Source organism: Macaca mulatta, chromosome 1, assembly GCF_049350105.2.
Source record: "Macaca mulatta isolate MMU2019108-1 chromosome 1, T2T-MMU8v2.0, whole genome shotgun sequence".
Taxonomy (NCBI): Eukaryota; Metazoa; Chordata; class Mammalia; order Primates; family Cercopithecidae; genus Macaca; species Macaca mulatta.
Window position 1 is genome coordinate 62,900,463 of NC_133406.1, and position 18,833 is coordinate 62,919,295.

The 18,833-nt window shown below is 43.2% G+C and overlaps 1 protein-coding gene across 5 annotated transcripts in view; it reads right to left on the minus strand.

The window, feature by feature from the left end:
• Nucleotides 1–652: 652 nt before the first annotated feature.
• Nucleotides 653–18,833, minus strand: part of DSTYK (dual serine/threonine and tyrosine protein kinase) — a 72,114-nt gene continuing 53,933 nt past the window's right edge. Inside the window, 6 exon segments of one of the 5 annotated variants that reach the window (NM_001039949.1) lie at nucleotides 653–5,886; nucleotides 6,351–6,485; nucleotides 8,815–8,929; nucleotides 15,418–15,531; nucleotides 17,696–17,828; nucleotides 18,282–18,438. In NM_001039949.1, the coding sequence (NP_001035038.1) occupies nucleotides 5,699–5,886; nucleotides 6,351–6,485; nucleotides 8,815–8,929; nucleotides 15,418–15,531; nucleotides 17,696–17,828; nucleotides 18,282–18,438 (842 nt within the window). In that variant the 3' untranslated portion in view covers nucleotides 653–5,698. 5 annotated transcript variants of the gene reach the window in all.

The following is an 18,833-nucleotide window of genomic DNA, read 5'->3' on the forward strand; positions in this document are numbered from 1 at the left end:
TCAAACCAAAAGTAGTTACAGCAAAAAATGACAGCCACACCAGCCAGACACGGGTATAACAAAAAACAAACCAAAGCAAACGCACCTCGTGTTGCACACTGATCTTCCCTGGTGACTAGAGGTAGTGCCTGTCTCTTGGCGGTCGCCCATGGTGGTGCCTGTCGGGTACTGCTGAGTAAGCAAATCTCAGCACTGGGGTGAGCCTAAATAGAAAATTCTAAATACACTACATGTAGATAGGCCAGCATAAGATTATGTGCCAAGTTCCCTCACAGTGTAATAAAGAGTAGCTAGGCTCATATATGAACTCACAATACTGCAGGTTTGTGCTTAAAAGCTGGAAAAAAGCATGTCACCCAGGATAGGCTCTGGAAGATCCATTGCTATCATCTCACCCCTTTTCTCCGCTATCCTATTTCCCATTCCCTTGCCCCACCCTCCAGTAGTGGTGATGTAAAGTACCCAGAGGCCAAGAGCCATGGTGGCTGGGGAGGGCCCCTGATGGGAGAGGAACATGTTCCATCCATCTCTCCTAAGGCAAACTGAAAGACATCCGACTGCAGGTCACCAGTGGAAATGGAATGGATTAGGCAGTGTCCTGTTACTATGGGTAGTGAGGTAAGGGAAAACCAAAACCAAACAGATAGAAACCTAAAACGTTAATGTGATCTTTATTATACAGCACATCTGGTATTTGTGTAACCCAACAAGTATATAGAATACTCTATAAAACCAAACCCAACCCTTCAAAATTACATGAATGAAGATTAACCCCAAGTCGCGTCTCTTCAAAATGCACACAATTACCACAGTCCTGCTGTAACAGTATTATGGAAAGAGCCAGGTAGCACAAGAAAGGAGACAGGATAAAGACTGAACTGTGTGCGAAAGTCATTTTCTTTTGTTATTGCACTTTTATTCTACACACTTAGTATGTTACACCTTTATTTAACACTGTAACAAACATTAGTCCTTTAAAACAAACAAACGACATTACAAGAAGACAAAAGACAACAGGCTGTCCAGACCAATTTTCTTTTCAACCATCTGGGCAAGGTGGCCTCCCCAGTGCTTGGTGTCCTGATGCACCTCTGAGATCACCTCAATTGGACTGGATGTTAACAAAGCAGATGAAGTTAAAAATAAAACCCTTTTAAGAACAGTAGTGCTACTGGAAACCTCCAGGGGAGTTTGGAATACAAGTGTTCCAAGGCCACTCCCTCCTTACCCACTTCAACATCAAACAAGCCCTATTCATCCCACCTCCATATTTGGAAAGATTAACCTTCTTTTTCTTTTTTCTTTTTTTTTTTTTTTGAAATGGAGTCTTGCTCTGCCACCCAGGCTGGAGTGCAGTAGTGTGATCTCGGCTCATTGCAGCCTGTCTCCTGGGTTCAAGCAATTCTCCTACCTCAGCCTGCTGAGTAGCTGGGACTATAGATGCCCGCCACCATGCCTGGCTAATTTTTTCTATTTTTAATAGAGATGGGGTTTCACCGTGTTACAGGTTGGTCTCGAACTCCTGACCTCAGGTTTTAAAAAGTGGGTTACTTGATCCAGAAAATCCAAAAGCTTTGGAAACTCAAGGAAAGCAACTACTCTTTTGGCAGTGGACTCTTCCAGGGTTATTAATCCCACTCTGATGCAATATGGATGGATTAGGGAGGTTTCCTGATTATCCAAATGGAATACCAAGCATGCCATCATCTCTCCAAAGCAAGCCCAAAGGGGGCTTTAACTTCCCAAAGTGCTACTGTAATCACCAATTCCCCCCAGGCCTCCCAGTGCTAAATAATAAGCCAAAGCCAAAAAATAAAGTGTTATTCAGTGCAGTTGTCACTTTGAAGCCCTGCAACCCCGAGGCACTTCTTCCATTAGGAAGAACACTTTGTGACCCTTCTTTGGCAGCTCAAGCAAAGACACAAAAATGCACTTGAGAGCTGACAGGTACTAGTCAAGAGTTCTACGAGTCCCCTATTTCTATCTGTGGTAGTAATGCATTCTTTCCTCCACTGCTTCCTTGAATTTTAGTGTTAAAAATTAGGAGAAGCTGCTGCCTAGGCTCTGTCCCCTTGAAGTTGATGGAGTCAAAAGTGACTCTCTTTGGTCTGGGAACAACCAGCACAGTCCTCCCGTGAAGCGCTTGCTCAGTCAATGAGCTACTCTTTGCAGAGGATCAGGGAACTAAGGTATGCCTGGGGAAACCCCACCCAAATGAGCCGTGCCAGACAGCCCTTGCCATCAGCTCTCTAGGCCCAGGGTCAGCCATTCAAGGGTCCCAGGCTCCACCATTTCTCCTGACTGCTCTGCAGGAAGGCCTCATTTCTGAAACAAAATGAGAGACCAGACTTCAAGCTCTGGCCATTAAAAATGGCCAGGTCATCATTTTCATGCAGGGGTAAGCTGCCCTAATTATGCTGATTAGAAGGACAGAACACAATAAGGGTCATCCTTTCACGTCATCCTTTTTCCTCCTCCAGTCACAATCTCACCTCACCACTTGGGAACACGTACAACCAAAGCTGGGAGGTAAAATCTTTAGGACTTTGGTCATGCTGGGCCCTCTATAAGCCAAGTGCTGCCAGACTTCTTTGAAAACCTAGTGTCCTCCCAAGTAATATACAATACAGTACGTTTCATGGCATTCCATCACTTATCATAAGAATGGATGCCAAGGAACAAAGAAGCCAAAATTAGCTGACAATGTTATAAAACAAAAGCAAAGTATACACACACTATACACACGTATACCTGCACTCAGCCTGCTGAGTATTTAAATAACATCCCCAAATATCCATATATGGATTTTGGCTGGCCTAGAGACTTTCAAGAATATTTTGCACCTTTTCTCAAAATACTTTTTTTAAGAAAATGAACTGTAACACAACTACTCATCTCCTTACTTACATTAGTTCCTCCCTTCCACCCTCCCCATTGGGGAAAAAACTGTTGGGGAATCTGCTAGAGAACTGGCATCTGATTGCAGACTAAGCCGTGGGGTAAACTAAAAAGGGACTCTGGGTAGACGAAAAAAATCTAACCTCCCATATGTGAATGGGAGTATGAGCTAAGACTTCCAAAGAATGCTAGGAATGTGATCTTCATAATGGAAGCACAGACTTATGATTATAGCTAGAGTCAAAAGAAGACAGTCTGGAAAGGGAACTATATAAGACTTTTCCTAAAATTTCATACACAACAGACTTAGACAATGATTTTCCAGCAAGTAGAGAGTACTTACCCCTCCTCTCTTGACACCTGACTCCCTTGAAGCCCATCATAGTTCCCAGAAGGACAAGTGAGTTAGTGCAGAGAATAGAGTACTTGAAGTATAGCTAAATAGGTGGTAAAAATTCTAATATACTGAACATCCTACCAAAACAAGGCTAAAGCCTACAGAGCCCAAAGACACTGAGTCAGTTACTTTATCATTTGCAGGTAAAAAGGTTATTAGCACTACGTGGAGTTTCTGAAAGGCTGCAAGAGTTTAGGGAGCTACTATGCTCAAACGTATCATGATCAGAGCTCAGGATAGCCAAAGAGTTAAAAGTTATATGAAAGACCCATTATAGACTCCATTTATACTCCATTAATATTTAAAAGATGGTCATTTTGTCATAAACAACCCTAGAAAATCCCAGCAGCAAATGTGCGACTCATTTTTTCTTTTTCTTTTTTGAGATGGAGTCTCACTCTTGCCCAGGCTGGAGTGCAGTGGCACGATCTCGGCTCACCACAATCTCCACATCCTGGGTTCCAGCGATTCTCCTGCCTCAGACTCCCGAGTAGCTGGGACTACAGGCGCACACCACCATGCCCGCACCACCATGCCCGGCTAATTTGCAATTCATCTTATACACCTACTTGGGGACCTGTTCTACAAACTCTGGGGCTGGACACAGGGGCCAGACCACAGTTATTGGGGATTAGGCAGATGGAGGGAGACTACTCCCTTCCACTGTCTACTTCCTTGTCTACCTGTTTTTCTGAATCTAATGGATCAGTTTGGTTGAGGAAGGCTTGAAGAAGTGCATCTGAGATGCACCAATATTTAAATTGTTCCCCTTCCTCTGCCTAGAATCAGAATTTCTTTCCTCAAGCACACTTCATGAGGAACTCTCCAAAAGACCACCCACCCGCCTCCCACCTTTCAGGGAAACTTCCCAGACACTAGCACACAGGTGAGGGGCACACACACAGAACTACCAGAGGAGGGTTTTTCTCTTTCGTCTGCTTCTTTTTTTCTTCTAACAGATTATACTTAAAATAAGGTAAAAAGAAGGAACAAATTGCAGGAGAAATCTTGGTTAAAAAGCTCACTGATCAAATTTTAAAAACGTCAACGTGTTAGATTGAAACAAAAAAGAAAAGTTTCTGATTATGTTAAGTTTTAAAAACAAGCTTGTTTTCTTCCAGTATGTTTGTACACACGCCATGGCCTCCAATCATCTCCCACCTCTCAGGTCTCACCCAAATACTTCGCACTGGGTTGGTTTTGCTCAGACACTCACTCCTGTGTACCATGTTATCTGGAGCTTTCCCACTTTGAGATGAAAAGAGGTAAACAAAAGAAAAGACTCAAAGGTAAAAGAACAGATTCTGTTCTGGGGTTAGCAGTAACTCTAAATCCAATAACTTCTGTGTGTATGTCTATATATAGAGATATAGACACACACACATATATACACATACACACACATTCTTTTTTTTTTTTTGAGACAGAGTCTCACCCTGTCACCCAGGCTGAAGTGCAGTGGCACGATCTCAGCTCACTGCAACCTCCGCCTCCCAGGTTCAAGCAATTCTCCTGCCTCAGACTCCCCAGTAGCTAGGATTACAGGCATGCATCACTATGCCCAGCTAATTTTTTGTATATTTAGTAGAGACAGGGTTTCACCATGTTGGCCAGGCTGCTCTTGAACTCTGGACCTTATGATCCACCCGCCTCAGCCTCCCAAAGTGCTGGGATTACAGGCATGAGCCACCAAGCCCGGCCTCTTTTTTTTTTTTTTTTTTTTTTTTTTTTTTTATCTTTTCAGGGCCTTTTGGTGATGTAACAGTGAAACCCTCCCCCAGAAACCAGGGATATGTGGTCCTATAAATGTAAACACACTGGCACTATGAGGAACAGATAGCTCTGTTTCTAGCTCCCTCACTGGGACTTCTGACCATTGCAGCCTGAGATCCCTGGCTGCAGACAGCAGGAACCAGATATCCACAAGTTACTGTTTTTGTCCCCATGTTTTCATAATCCCAGAACTAAGTTCAAATTTTCTGAGTCCTGACTAAACTATTCCTAGCTAGAGCGAAAAATCATGAGAATGAGACTTTTTAACACTATTGCCACTGCAGTGTCCTGCTGGTTGTCTTGGAAGCATATACAGTGAATAGACAATGGTAACATCTGCCTCTTTTTCATTTGTGAGGCCAGAACATCACATTCCTCAGCTTTTACACATCTTAGACACTTTTTTGCTAAAGGAATAGCTTGGCGCTTCAGTGAGCTGCTGAATATGCTCATTCATTCAACTCTTCACTGTCCAGGAGTCATCCCTGCCTGGGAAGGTTTCAAGTTTCCCAGCAAGCACCAGTTCTCTTGGGAGTGTGTCCTATAGTGAATAAATGTCAAATTCTCCCCATGGCCAAAAGGTGAGGGGGAAGGAAAGAACTAGAGAGTGAAAAAGAAAAGTCTTTGCTTTCAAGTAGAATCATCTAGTCCTCTGTTTGGCTGCTCAGAATTAGACTTGCAGAGCCGATCCATGATGCCCTGGAGCATGGGCTGAACAATGCCCAAGAGAGGCCTCTTCAAGGGGTCACCATCCCAACAGGCTTCCATCAACTGCCAGCACTCCTCATCAAACACAGGAAGACGTTCTGGGCGAGCCCCTAGAGAAAGGAGCATGGAAACAAGACCACAGTGAGAGGGGCCCAGCACATACAAAGAGGCATGACCAGCTCAAAGGCTGAATTCCCAGTGGGGCTCAGAATACTAAAGAATGCAAGGAGTTTTGACTTCAATTGCAAACATCTAGGTTAGAACCTAACAGTAAGAATAATTTTAAAAAAAGAAAGAAAGAAAGAAAAAGAAAAGAAAAACTGGAACACACTGGCATATGAAGTTGAAGAATTGGACATTTTTTTTAAAAAGGCTTTTTGAGATAGTTCAACAGAGAGTTGACTGGAAGCAAAGGTTGACTTAATTATGTTTTCTGGATTCATGACAGTTTAAATGTATCTATGGCCCTGCTACGGAGTGGCCAGATAGGATGACAGGAGGCTGGGTGACATTGCCTGGGCTCAGTCTGCGCTAGCCAGGGGAGTTAGGACAAGGTAGTACTTGTGGCTCTTACCCCTCCGCACATTGTTCCAGAGATGGTCTTTGCTAGCACACCTCTCAAATGCCTCAGGGAGCTTGACAGAGCCTGAGCAGATATACCAGAAAAGAATTCCAAAAGCGTAGACATCCACGGAATTATCGTACTTCCCTGATGGCAAGAAAGGATGAAACGTAATGAGCCGCAGAGAGTCAGGCAGCAGCATCCACACCATCTTGCCTCAGTAGAGGGTTGGCTTTTTCCAAAGCTTTTAACATCTATTATCTCCCAATAACAACCCTGCCAGGTGGGCAGGGCACATTTATAATGCCCATTTTACAATACAATCAAGTAAGACATTGGGAGGTCACAGCTCAATACGAAGAGAGCCAAGCCTAGAACTTGACAAAGGAGAAGGCAAATAAGGCCTGTCATTCTGCTAGGACAGTCAAAAAGATTAATCACAAAAAATTAAGGAAATAAAGTTGGAAATACAGGTGGGTAGGGATGTTGAAACCAGAATATAATAATTTTTAAAGTCAGGTAGAAGAGTCTGGATTTAGTGGGCAGCAGGAAGTCATTTATGTTTTAGAGTAGGAGGTGACATGAAGAATATAATATTTTAGAAAGATGATTCTGACAGCAATAGGGTGGACTGCAATAGAAACAATAAAAGAAATTTAAGTATGAAGTAACCAAACTAGAGTAACAGCAGTGGGATTAGAAAGTTTCTTCTTTTTTTTTTTTTTGAGACAGAGTTTTGCTCTTGTTGCCCAGGCTAGAGTGCAGTAGTGCGATCTCAGCTCACCACAACCTCCGCCTCCTGGGTTCAAGCGATTCTCCTGCCTCAGCCTCCTAAGTAGTTGGGATTACAGGCAGGTACTACCACACCCGGCTAATTTTGTATTTTTAGTAGAGAGGGGGTTTCTCCATGTTGGTCAGGCTGGTCTTGAACTCCTGACCTCAGTGATTCACCCGCCTTAGCCTCCCAAAGTGCTGGGATTACAGGCGTGAACCACCGTGCCTGGCCGAAAGTTTTTTTGTTGTTGTTGTTAAGTAAATCTACAGAAAGAAAAATGAAGACTGTCTACTTAGTTCAGATGTTGAATACTACTACAGCTGTCTCACTAACACCTAATCCTTACATGTATCACCCAGTGAAGGCCTGGGGGAAGACTTATACATGAAATGAAAGAAATTTAAATATATTGCTAATTTTAACTCTTACCAATACTAATGACTACCTTTCCATCTTTGCTGGCAATGGAACAATCATTCCCATCACTTGGGCTCAAAACCTTGCAGTCATCTTTTAGTCATTCTTTTCTGTTCACTAACCATATCAAGTTAGCACCAAAATCTTGTTCACTCTTCCTCTGAATTAATCTAAATTTCTCACATTTGTTTGTTTCCGCACTAACACCAGCTTAATCATGGAGGCAACCATAGAAGACCAGCTATCTGGTCTTACCTTGGTTCCTCCCAAATCATCTTTACCTACTGTTGCTAAAGCTCATCTTCATCAACATTTTCCTTTATCTCCCACTCAAAAGCTCAGTAGCTCCTTAAGTCTTGCACAAACAAGCCTTGATTCTTTTGTGGGAATTTCAACCTCAATGTATTTTATCTCCAACCTTGTTTGCTACTGTTCCCCAAATGGATTTCTTTCCTGTCACGCTTATTTCTATTCTGTGATTTTCTTCATTTCCCCTTCTTTAGCCTCCAGAATTTTCTCTCCTTTATGCTACAGGGTTGTACTATGGAGACAGAAAGTCCTAGACTTAAATCACAGGTCCATTACCTTTTAGCTCAATGTTTTTGGGAGTAGGTTTCTTCATCAGTCTGGTCTCAACTTTATCAATTGAATGGACATAAAAATCCATCATCATCACAGAACTAAACAAAATATATGAAAAACCTACCCATACTGCTTAACTCAAGGTATATACTTAATAAATGAGTTCCCTTCCCACCTACCAATTTCCCAGATCTGACTCAAGTTCTACTCAAAATCTCACCTTCATCACAAAACCAATAAACATTTCCAACTTCATTTATTCCTTCTCTAAACACCAACAGTACATCATATAGCACTTAATTTAGCACTTAATCATACATTGTGTTATACTGCTTCCTATTTTACCTCTCAATATATCTGTATGTCAACTGTAAGTTCTTTAATGATAGAGGACAACTCCTATCACACAGGAGTTATTCAATCAATACTTTATGATTAAATAATTGGCTGATTATGGCAATTATGGCACGAATAACCCAGAGAGATGTCCAAATGGTGATTCCCATTTGTACTTTTTCTTTCTTACTCCTCTACCTCTTCACTTTCCCTGCTACTTGCCTTAGGTAGGTCTCCCCTGATCTGGTTTCTCCCTTGCCTGTGCCAGACCTGCCAGTAGTGATTGTGGAAACGAGCTCAAGGGGTAGCACTCAGGATTAAAGTAATACACCCTGCCCAGACCCACTGCCTGCCCTCCAGCCTTACCTGTGAAAAGTTCAGGGGCCATATGGATTGGTGTCCCCACAATGCTGCCTGACATCATGGCCTCTGGCTTGCAGAATCCTAAGTCAGTGATCTTGGCACGGTTCTGCTTATCCAGCTGCCAACAAAGCAGGGCAAGAGTCACCTTGTTTCTGATCCTGCACACAGCAGTGCTGCATACCCAAGTTCAAAGGTAGGTACCTCAAAGTAGTGTCACTGGACAGGATTATGCTCTGAAAAATGAGTTGTCAGGTGATTTTGTCCTTGTACAAACACCAGACTGTGCTTACACAAACCTAGATGGTATACTTGCTACACACCTAGGCTACATATTAATAGTATGGTCTTTTGCTACTAGGCTACAAACCTGTACAGTGTATTACTGTACTGAATACCATAGGCAACTGTAACACAACGGTATTTGTGTATCTAAACATACTTAAACCAAGAAAAGGTACAGTAAGAATACGGTATAAAAAATAAAAAATGGTATACCTGTAGAGGGCATTTATAATGAATGGAGCTTGCAGAAGTGGAAGTTGCTCTGGGTGAGTCAGTGAGTGAGTGGTGAGTGAATGTGAAGGCCTAGGACATTACTGTACACTACTGTAGGCTTTATAAACACTGTATATTTAGGCTACACTGTATTTATTTTTTAAAGTTTTTCTTCAATAATCAACCTCTACTTACTGTAATTTTACTTTATAAACTTTTTAATTTTTTAAGCTTTTTGACTCTTGCAATAAACACTTAGCTTACAACACACATTGTATAGCTGTACAAATATATATCTATATATATATATATAGATATATATATATTTTTTTAAGAGACAGGGTTGTGCTCTGTCGTCCAGGCTGGAGTGCAGTGGCACGATCACAGCTCAAGGAAGCCTTGAACTTCTGGGCTCAAGGGATTTTCCTACCTCGGCTTCCTGACCAGCAAAGACTATGGTTGTATGCTATCATGCCGGGCTAATTTTTTGATTTTTAGTAGAGATGGGGTCTTTCTCTGTTGTCTAGGCTGGTTATAGGCTTTCTTTCTTTTTTTTTCTAGCTTTTAAAACTTTTTTGTTAAGAACTAAAACACAGACATATTAGCCTAGGCCTGCATGGGGTCAAGATCAGCTATATCACTGTCTTCCACTTCCACATCCTGTCCCACTGGAAGGTCTTCAAGGACAATAACACACATGGAGCTGTCACTTCCTATGATAGCAACACCTTCTTCTGGAGTTCGTCCTAAGGTCCTGCCCGAGGCTATCCTTACTGGTTTATATATTTACTGTACTATACTTTTTAGAGTATCTAAAAGGTTTAAAAAGATAAAAAGTATAGTACAGTAAATATATAAACCAGTAACATAGCTGTTTATTATCAAATATATACTGTACATAATTGTGCTATTCTTTTATATCAGTAGGTTTACACAAGAATCACCACACATGTATTGCACTGTGCTGCAACATTACAACAGCTATGATGTCACTAGGCAATAGGAATTTTTTAGTCCATTATAATCTTTTTTGTTTATTTTTGTTTTTTGAGACGGAGTTTCGCTCTTGATGCCCAGGCTGGAGTGCAATGGCATGATCTCGGCTCACTGCAACCTCTGCCTCCCGGGTTCAAGCTATTCTCCTGCCTCAGCCTCCCAAGTAGCTGGGATTACAGGCATGCGCCACCACGTCCAGCTAATTTTGTATTTTTAGTATAGACAGGGTTTCTCTATGTTGGTCAGGTTGGTCTCAAACTGCCGACCTCAGGTGATCCGCCTGCCTCGGCCTCCCAAAGTGCTGGTATTACAGGCGTGATCCACGACACCTAGCCAGTCCATTATAATCTTATGGGACTATATTGTATATGTGGTCTCACTGACCAAAATGTCATTATGCAGTGCATGACTGTACTTCATAAATCCTGCCGCCAACCTTCCTGTCTCCAGGTTCATTCCATTACAAGTTGAGTATCCCTTATCTGAAAGGCTTGGAACCAGAAGTGTTTTGAATTTCATTTTTTTTTCCAGATTTTGGAATATATCCATTATACTTGCTGATTCAACACCTCTAATTAAAAATCCAAAATGCTCCAGTGAGCATTCTCTTTGAGCGTCATGTCAGTGCTCAGAAAGTTTAGGATCGTGGAGCATTTTGGATTTGTAATTTTTCGATTAGGAATACTCAACCTGTACTGTCTTCTTCCCCATACTATAAGCAACATGAGGGCAGGGATTGCCGTTTTCATCTTTATATCCCCAGTGCTTAGCACAGTGCCTGGTACATATGAAGGTCCTAAAAAACCCTGGAAGAATGAGGAAGTACAGGTCCATGGAAGGACACCAGGGAAACACTTCAGCGCCTGACTCTCCTCCTGACCCCAGAGCAGAAAGTTGAGGTCCTCTGGTCAGCTGAGGAGAGTTTCCTAAAGTCCCTGTAGTTTCTTTCCTAAAGGTTGAAGAGAATAAGTCTGTCTAATTTGGCTATTGATCAGCCTTTAGGTTTCGGTTGTCAATTTTAGGGAGACTGTTCCCTTCCCCTAAATTGCTGTCATCTTCATACATCATTTAAGTATTGCCAGAAACAACTGAATGACATGCCAGTATACTTTCAAGAGGAATAGATCGAAAGATTCTTTACAATTCAAATTACAGGACTAGTGAGTTCATGACCATCTCACCATTTAAGGTACATTTACCCATCTCAGTCTTCATCCTATATCTCTGATTAAACCTTAAGCAATAACAAGGCCCAGACTCCTCAAAGGCAGAAAGACTATTCTAGATTAAAGGAGACTAAAGAAACATGACAACAAAATATACTATATATTTCCTGGATTGGATCCTGTATCAAACAAACAAACATACCATATTTAGGGCAACTAAACATATTTGGGACAACTGAAAAATGTTAATATAGATTACATATTAAATAACAGTATTGTATCAATGTTAAATTCCTTGGGTATAATAATGACACTTTGATTATGTAGAACGATATCCTTTTTCTTAGCAGATACATGATGAAGTACTTAGGAATAAAGTGTTTTCTGTTACTTTTTTTTGGGGGGGGGGCAGGGTCTCACTCTGTCACCAGGCTGGAGTGCAGGGCACAATCTTGGCTCACTGCAAGCTCTGCCTCCCGGGTTCAAGTGATTCTCCTGCCTCAACCTCCTCAGTAGCTGGGACTACAGGTATGCACCACCATGCCTGGCTAATTTTTTTTTTTTTTTTTGTATTTTTGGTAGAAACAGGGTTTTATCATGTTGGCCAGGCTGGTCTCGAACTCCTGACCTCAGGTGATTCACCCACCTCGGCCTCCCAAAGTGCTCGGATTACAGGCATGAGCCACTGTGCCTGCCCTTGTAACTGAATTTCATATAGCTCAGCAAAAAAGTATGCACACGTGTGTGTGTGTGTGTGTGCATGTATAGAGAGAAAGAGAGAGTGCACATTTTGGAGAAAAGAGAATATGAATTTGGGTGAGGGGTATATGGGTCTTCATTGTACCACTCTTCCATAAGTTTAACATTTTTCAAAACAGTGTAGGGGGAAAAAACCTTACACAGTATCAGCTAAGTCTATGATAAAACTCCTCCCTAAGCTTTAAGTCTCACATACCATCTTTCACCATGCTGTTAACTCTACTACTTTCTGATACGGTTTGTCCCCATCCAAATTTCATCTTGAATTGCTAACTCCCATAATGCCTGTGTGTCATGGGAGGGACCTGATGGGAGGTAAGGGGCTTTTCCCCCTTTTGATCGGCACTTCTCCTTGCTGCCACTATGTGAAGAAGGACATGTTTGCTTCTCCTTCCACCATGATTGTAAGCTTCCTGAGGCCTCTTCAGCCCTGCGGAACTGTGAGTCAATTAACCTTCTTTCCTTTATAAGTTACCTAGTCTCAGGTATGTCTTTATTAGCAGCGTGAGAATGGACTAACACAGTAAATTGGTACCAAGAGTGGGCTGCTGCTGTAAGGATACATGAAATTGTGGAAGCGACTTTGGAACTGGGTAACAGGCAAAGGCTGGAACAGTTTGGAGGGCTCAGAAGAAGACAGGAAAATGTGGGAAAGTTTGGAACTTCCTAGAGACTTGTTGAATGGCTTTGACCAAAATGCTGATAGTGATATGGACAATGACGTCCAGGGTAAGGTGGTCTCAGATGGAAATGAGGAACTTGTTGGGAACTGAAATAAAGGTCACCATTGCTATGCAAGGAGACTGGAGGCATTTTACCCCTGCCCTAGAGATCTGTGGAACTTTGAACTTCAGAGATGACTTAGGGTATCTGGTGGAAGAAATTTATTTATTTATTTATTTATTTATTTATTTATTTATTTAGAGACAGAGTCTTGATGTGTCACCCAGGCTGGAGTGTAGTGGTGCAATCTCAGCTCACTGCAACCTCCACCTCCCACGTTCAAGCAATTCCCCTGCCTCAGCCTCCCAAGTAGCTGGGACTACAGGTGTGTGCCACACCTGGCTAATTTTTTATTTTTAGTAGAGATGGGGTTTTACCATGTTGGCCAGGCTGGCTTCAAACTCCTGACCTCAGGTGATCCACCCACCTCGGTCTCCCAAAGTGCTGGGATTACAGGTGTGAGCCACCATGCCCACCCCAGAAGAAATTTCTAAGCAGCAAAGTGTTGAAGAGGAGGCAGAGCATAAAAGTTTGAAAAATTTGCAGTCTGACAATGTCATAGAAAAGAAAACCTATTTTCTGGCTGGGCACAGTGGCTCACACCTATAATCCCAGCACTTTGGGAGGCCAAGGTGGATGGATCACTTGAGGTCAGGAGTTGGAGACCAGCCTGACCAATATGGCAAAACCCTGTCTCTACTAAAAATACAAAAATTAGCCCAGCGTGATGGCAAGTGCCTGTAATTCCAGCTACTTGGGAGGCTGAGGCAGAAGAATTGCTTGAACCTGGGAGGTGGAGGTTACAGTGAGTTGAGATAGCGCCATTGTACTCTAGCCTGGGCAACAGAGCAAGACTCCATCTCAGAAAAAAAAAAAAAAAAGAAAGAAAGAAAAGAAAACCTATTTTCTGGGGAGAAATTCAAGCCCGCTGCAGACATTTTCGTAAGTAATGAGGAGCCAAATGTTAACCAGCAAGACAATGGGGAAAATTTCTCCAGGGCATGTCAGAGACCTTCACAGCAGGCCCTCCTATGACCCCTGGAGGTCTAGGAGGGAAAAATGGTTCTGTGAGCTGGACCCAGGGCCCCCCTGCTCTATGCAGCCTTGGGACATGGTGCCCTGCATCCCAGCTGCTTCAGTTCCAGTTGTGGCTAAAAGGGGCCAACACATAGCTCAGGCCATTGCTTCAGAGGGTGCAAGCCCCAAATCTTGGCAGCTTACATGTGGTGTTGGGCCTGCAGGTGCATAGAAATCAAGAGTTGAGGTTTGGGAATCTCCACCTGGATTTCAGAGGATGTATGAAAATGCCTGGATATCCAGGCATAAGTTTGCTGCAGGGGTGGAGCCCCCATGGAGAACCTCCGTTAGGGCTGTGCAGAATATGTGGGGTTGGAACCCCCACAGAAAGTCCCTACTGGGACACTGCCTAGTGGAACTGTGAGAAGAAGGCCACTGTCTTCCACAACCCAGAATGGTAGATCCACACACAACTTGCACCGTGTGCCTAGAAAAGCCACAGACACTCAATGCCAGCCCATGAAAGCAGCCAGGAAGTGGGCTGTACCCTGCAAAGCCACAGGTGTGAAGATGCCCAATGCCATAGGAGACCACCTCTTGCATCAGCGTGCCCTGGATGTGAGACATGGAGTCAAAGAAGATCATTTTGGAATTTCAGGATTTAATGACTACCCTATTGGATTTCAGACTTGCATGGGCCTGTAGCACCTTTGTTTTGGCCAATTTCTCCCATTTGGAATGGATGTATTTATCCAATGCCTGTACCCTCATAGTATGTAGAAAGTAACTAACTTGCTTTTGATTTTATAGGCTCATGGGTGGAAGGGACTTGCCTTGTCTCAGATAAAACTTTGGACTTGGACTTTTGGGTTAATACTAGAATGAGTTAAGACTTTGGACAACTGTTGAGAAGGCATGATTGTGTTTTGAAATGCAAGGACATGAGATCTGGGAGGGGCCAGGGGCAGAATGATATGGTTTGGCTGTGTCCCCACCCAAATCTCATCCTGAATTGTAGTTCCCATAATCCCCTTGTGTTGTGGGACGGACCCAGTGAGAAGTAATTTAATCACAGGGGCAGTCACCCTCATGCTTTTCTCATGATAGTGAGTTCTAACGAGATCTGATGGTTTTGTAAGGGGCTTTACCCTCCTTTGTTCAGTACTTCTTCGTGTTGCTGCCATGTGAAGAAGAATGTGTTTACTTCCCCTTCTGCCATAACTGTAAATTCCCTGAGGCTTCTCCAGCCCTGTGGAACTGTGAGTCAATTAAACCTCTTTCCTTTATAAATTACCCAGTCTTGGGCATGTCTTTACTAGCTGTGTGAGAATGGACTAATACACTTTCTGTGAGGACTTTTCTTGGGATCTAACTTACATTTACGTGTACCCTCCAAAATCACTCAGCCACAGAGGTAGAGTATAATCTTGGGGAAACAGCTCTTACTTACCAGCACATTTTTCAGTTTGATATCACGATGGACAAGTCCCTGGCTGTGCAGGAAGCGGATTCCTTCCACCACGTCTAGTGCTATCTGCAAACGTGTCTCCAGGGTCAGCCCAGCCTTGGGGAGACAAAAGAGCTTGCTTGTCATGATAAGGCAACTCCTCGATTCAACTGACTATGCTTAGGCACATGAGGACAGAAAAGTGCATTTTTAAAAGGGGGAAGAGCCGGGCACAGTGGCTCATACCTATAACCCCAGCACTTACGAAGGCCAAGGTCAGGAATTTCGAGACCAGCCTGGCAAACATGGTGAAATCCTGTCTCTACTAAAAACACAAAAAAGAATTAGCTGGATGTGGTGGCAGGTGCCTGTAATCCCAGCTACTTGGGAGGCTGAGGCAGGAGAATCACTTGAACCCAGGAGGCAGAGGTTGCAGTGAGCTGAGATGGTGCCACTGCACTCCAGCCTGGGTGACAGAGCAAGACTCTGTCTCAAAAAAAAAAAAAAAAAAAAAGGTGGGGGGAGAAAAAAGCAGTTAGGAGAGGGAGGCAGAAGAAAAGCAAAGAAGAGCAAGCTGTAAAGGAGACAAAGCCAGATAAAATCCCTTGCAGGCTGCAGTTAAACCAAATGGATAACCTCAAATGTGACTAGCAGATAGAACCAAACAACTAAGGCATGAGCTCATTTCTAACATTTGAACAAATTCTGGAATGGCCCTTGAGGCTCAAAGTGACTATTTCTAGGTCCCTTAGGAAGATTTACTTCCATTGCTTTACAGGCCTGGTTAGCCCAGGTTTGGTTTTATGGATTCAAATACCAAAGTCACTCATATTACTTCAATTCAGGGTCTCCTGAATACTGGAAAATGTCACATCACTCATTCAAAAGTTCAAAGGACATTCTCTAGTTCACTTGTGGAGATGCATCAGACAATGCTTAACTCCTCTGAAATGAAGAGGGAAAGCTGCTTGGAGAGTCATTTTCTTCATCATATTAATTCCTCAAGACTCCGGGAAGCATTTCTAAGGTTTCCTCTGCCCTACTTCTGGAAGCCTCCATATAAACTGGTCCAAGAGGAATCTGTGAGAAGGGATCTACTCAGAGACTCTGAGGTCAGCTTTTCTCTCCTTCTACTCAGCTCCTATGTAGGGAACAGACAAAAGAAACCTCTCTAATTCCCTCTTGGTGGTTTATATAAGGGCAACTCAACATCCAACTGAGGGTTTCACCTTCACTCAAATAAAATCCTTCAGTAGCTTCTCATAGTCTATAACAGAATTTGAATTCTATGGAAATTCTTAACATTTTGGGTCTTATGTAATTTGTTCCCAACATCTCTTTGCACATTATGTCTCCTGATTCCCAAAACGAACCAGCTGCTCCAATGTGCCCAGTGTCTTTACCAGCCTTCGAATGCTCTAGGCATTAAGCTGTTCCTTCCCCCTGCTATGGCCTCTTCCTTCCAACTGCCCAAATTCTACCCATCATGGTATATTTGTCAAACTCAAACTCTACGTCTTCCTGAAATGGTCACTGACTACAATTCTCTTAATAGCGTCTATCAATTATACCTTCTGATATCCTCTAATGATGCTTAATGCTGGACCTTGTACAAAGCAGTCACTAATAAATATCCATTGACTAAACAACAAAAACTAGCTTTATCCTCTTACAGCAAAAGTGAGAAAGAAGAGCAGAGTTACAGGCAGCTGTACTGCTCTTCTAAGGAGTTTAGATTTTTACTACCACCACAGGTGTCCGAGTGGTGAATGGCAATATTCTGGGTATATAATGGGGTGAAAATAGGTTCTGAGAAATCTTTAAATTTATTTTTATTTTTAGAGACAGGGTCTTGCTCTGTCACCCAGGCTAGGGTGCAGTGGCATGATCATAGCTCATTGCAATCTTGACCTCCTAAGTGCAAGGGATCCTCCTACCTCAGCCCCCTCGAGTAGCTGGGACTACAGGTATGAGCCACCACACTCAGCTAACTTTTAAATTTTTTATAGAGACGAGGTCTCCCTCTATTGCCCAGACTGGTCTCAAACTCCTGGACTCAAGTGATCCTCCCACCTTGCCTCCCCAAGTGCTGGGATTATAGGGGTGAGCCACCATGCCCAGCTGAGAAATCTTTAAGGGTTTTTGGAAATAAATGAAATAAAGCCTAATTACTCCAATAGTCTCTGATGAAAGCTAAAAGCTCTGAATAAACAGGAGAGGATGAGAGGCCAGAAAGGAACCTGTGGATTTGGCTGCCAGCTGGATCTTGCTCTCTCCTTACCTTCAGCCCTGTGTAGAGATCCCGGTGTAGCCGCTCCATAATGAGGAGCACAGCAATGCTGGAGCCACCACCATAGTTGTAGTCAATGACTGAACCATGGAGATCCACCAATCGCTCATGCTTCGGCAGAGACCTGGTGGGAAGAAGAGAGGTCTAGGCTACAAGACTTGGGCTCTAATTCTGCATGCCACGCCAGAATGTAGGAGACAAGAATTTCCAGACCATGCTTAGGACAGGTCCAGAGGTAATGGCCCTCAGTGCAGATAGAGCCCTCAGTGTAGACAGAGCCCTTAGTGCAGACAGAGCATGGCCTCTTCAACAAGGATGAAGAATCCTGGATTCTAAAAACCAATAAGGCTTAAGGACTAAAGAAGAAAAGTTAAATGGAATGATGAGTCTGAGAAATTAGGATGGTGGGGAAAGAGCAAGCAAAGACAGTAAAGGCCTGAAAGGGAGCACATGTCTGTTAGACACAGAAACCTAAATACAGAGAGGCCATGCTGTAGCTTTTGGTACAAAATCTAAACCAGGCTTCTAGATTCTCCTCTGGATCTTTCTTGTAGAGATGAATGAGACCAGGACCCACCTCATGTAGTGAAATTCCAAAGCCAGATCATTCCAGTGCTTCTCATCTGGAGGGACAACTGATTTGAGGGCACAAGGGAAGTGTCCTCCCCAGTTGTCACACAGGTACACCACACCATACTGGCCCCGGCCCAGTTCCTGTCCCAGTTTAGGTTTACCTATAAGGTACAGAGACAGAGATAAGGCAGGAGGGATGGGAACTTGGTGGGCAACCTCTATAAGATTCTTTTTTTTTTTGGAGACAGGGTCTTGCTCTGTCACCCAGGCTGCAATGCAGTGGTATGATCTTGGCTCATTACAACCTGTACCTCCTGGGTTCAAGTGATTCTTCTGCCTCAGCCTCCCGAGTAGCTGGGGTTACAGGCAAGTGCCACCACGCCCAGCTAATTTTTGTATTTTTAGTAGACACGGGGTCTTGCCATATTGCCCAGGCTGGTCTTGAACTTCTGAGCTCAGGCAATCCACCAATCTCAGCCTCCCAAAATGCTAAGATTACAGGTGTGAGCCACCACACCTCGCCTGGTCATGTTATTTGAACTATATAAATAGCAGG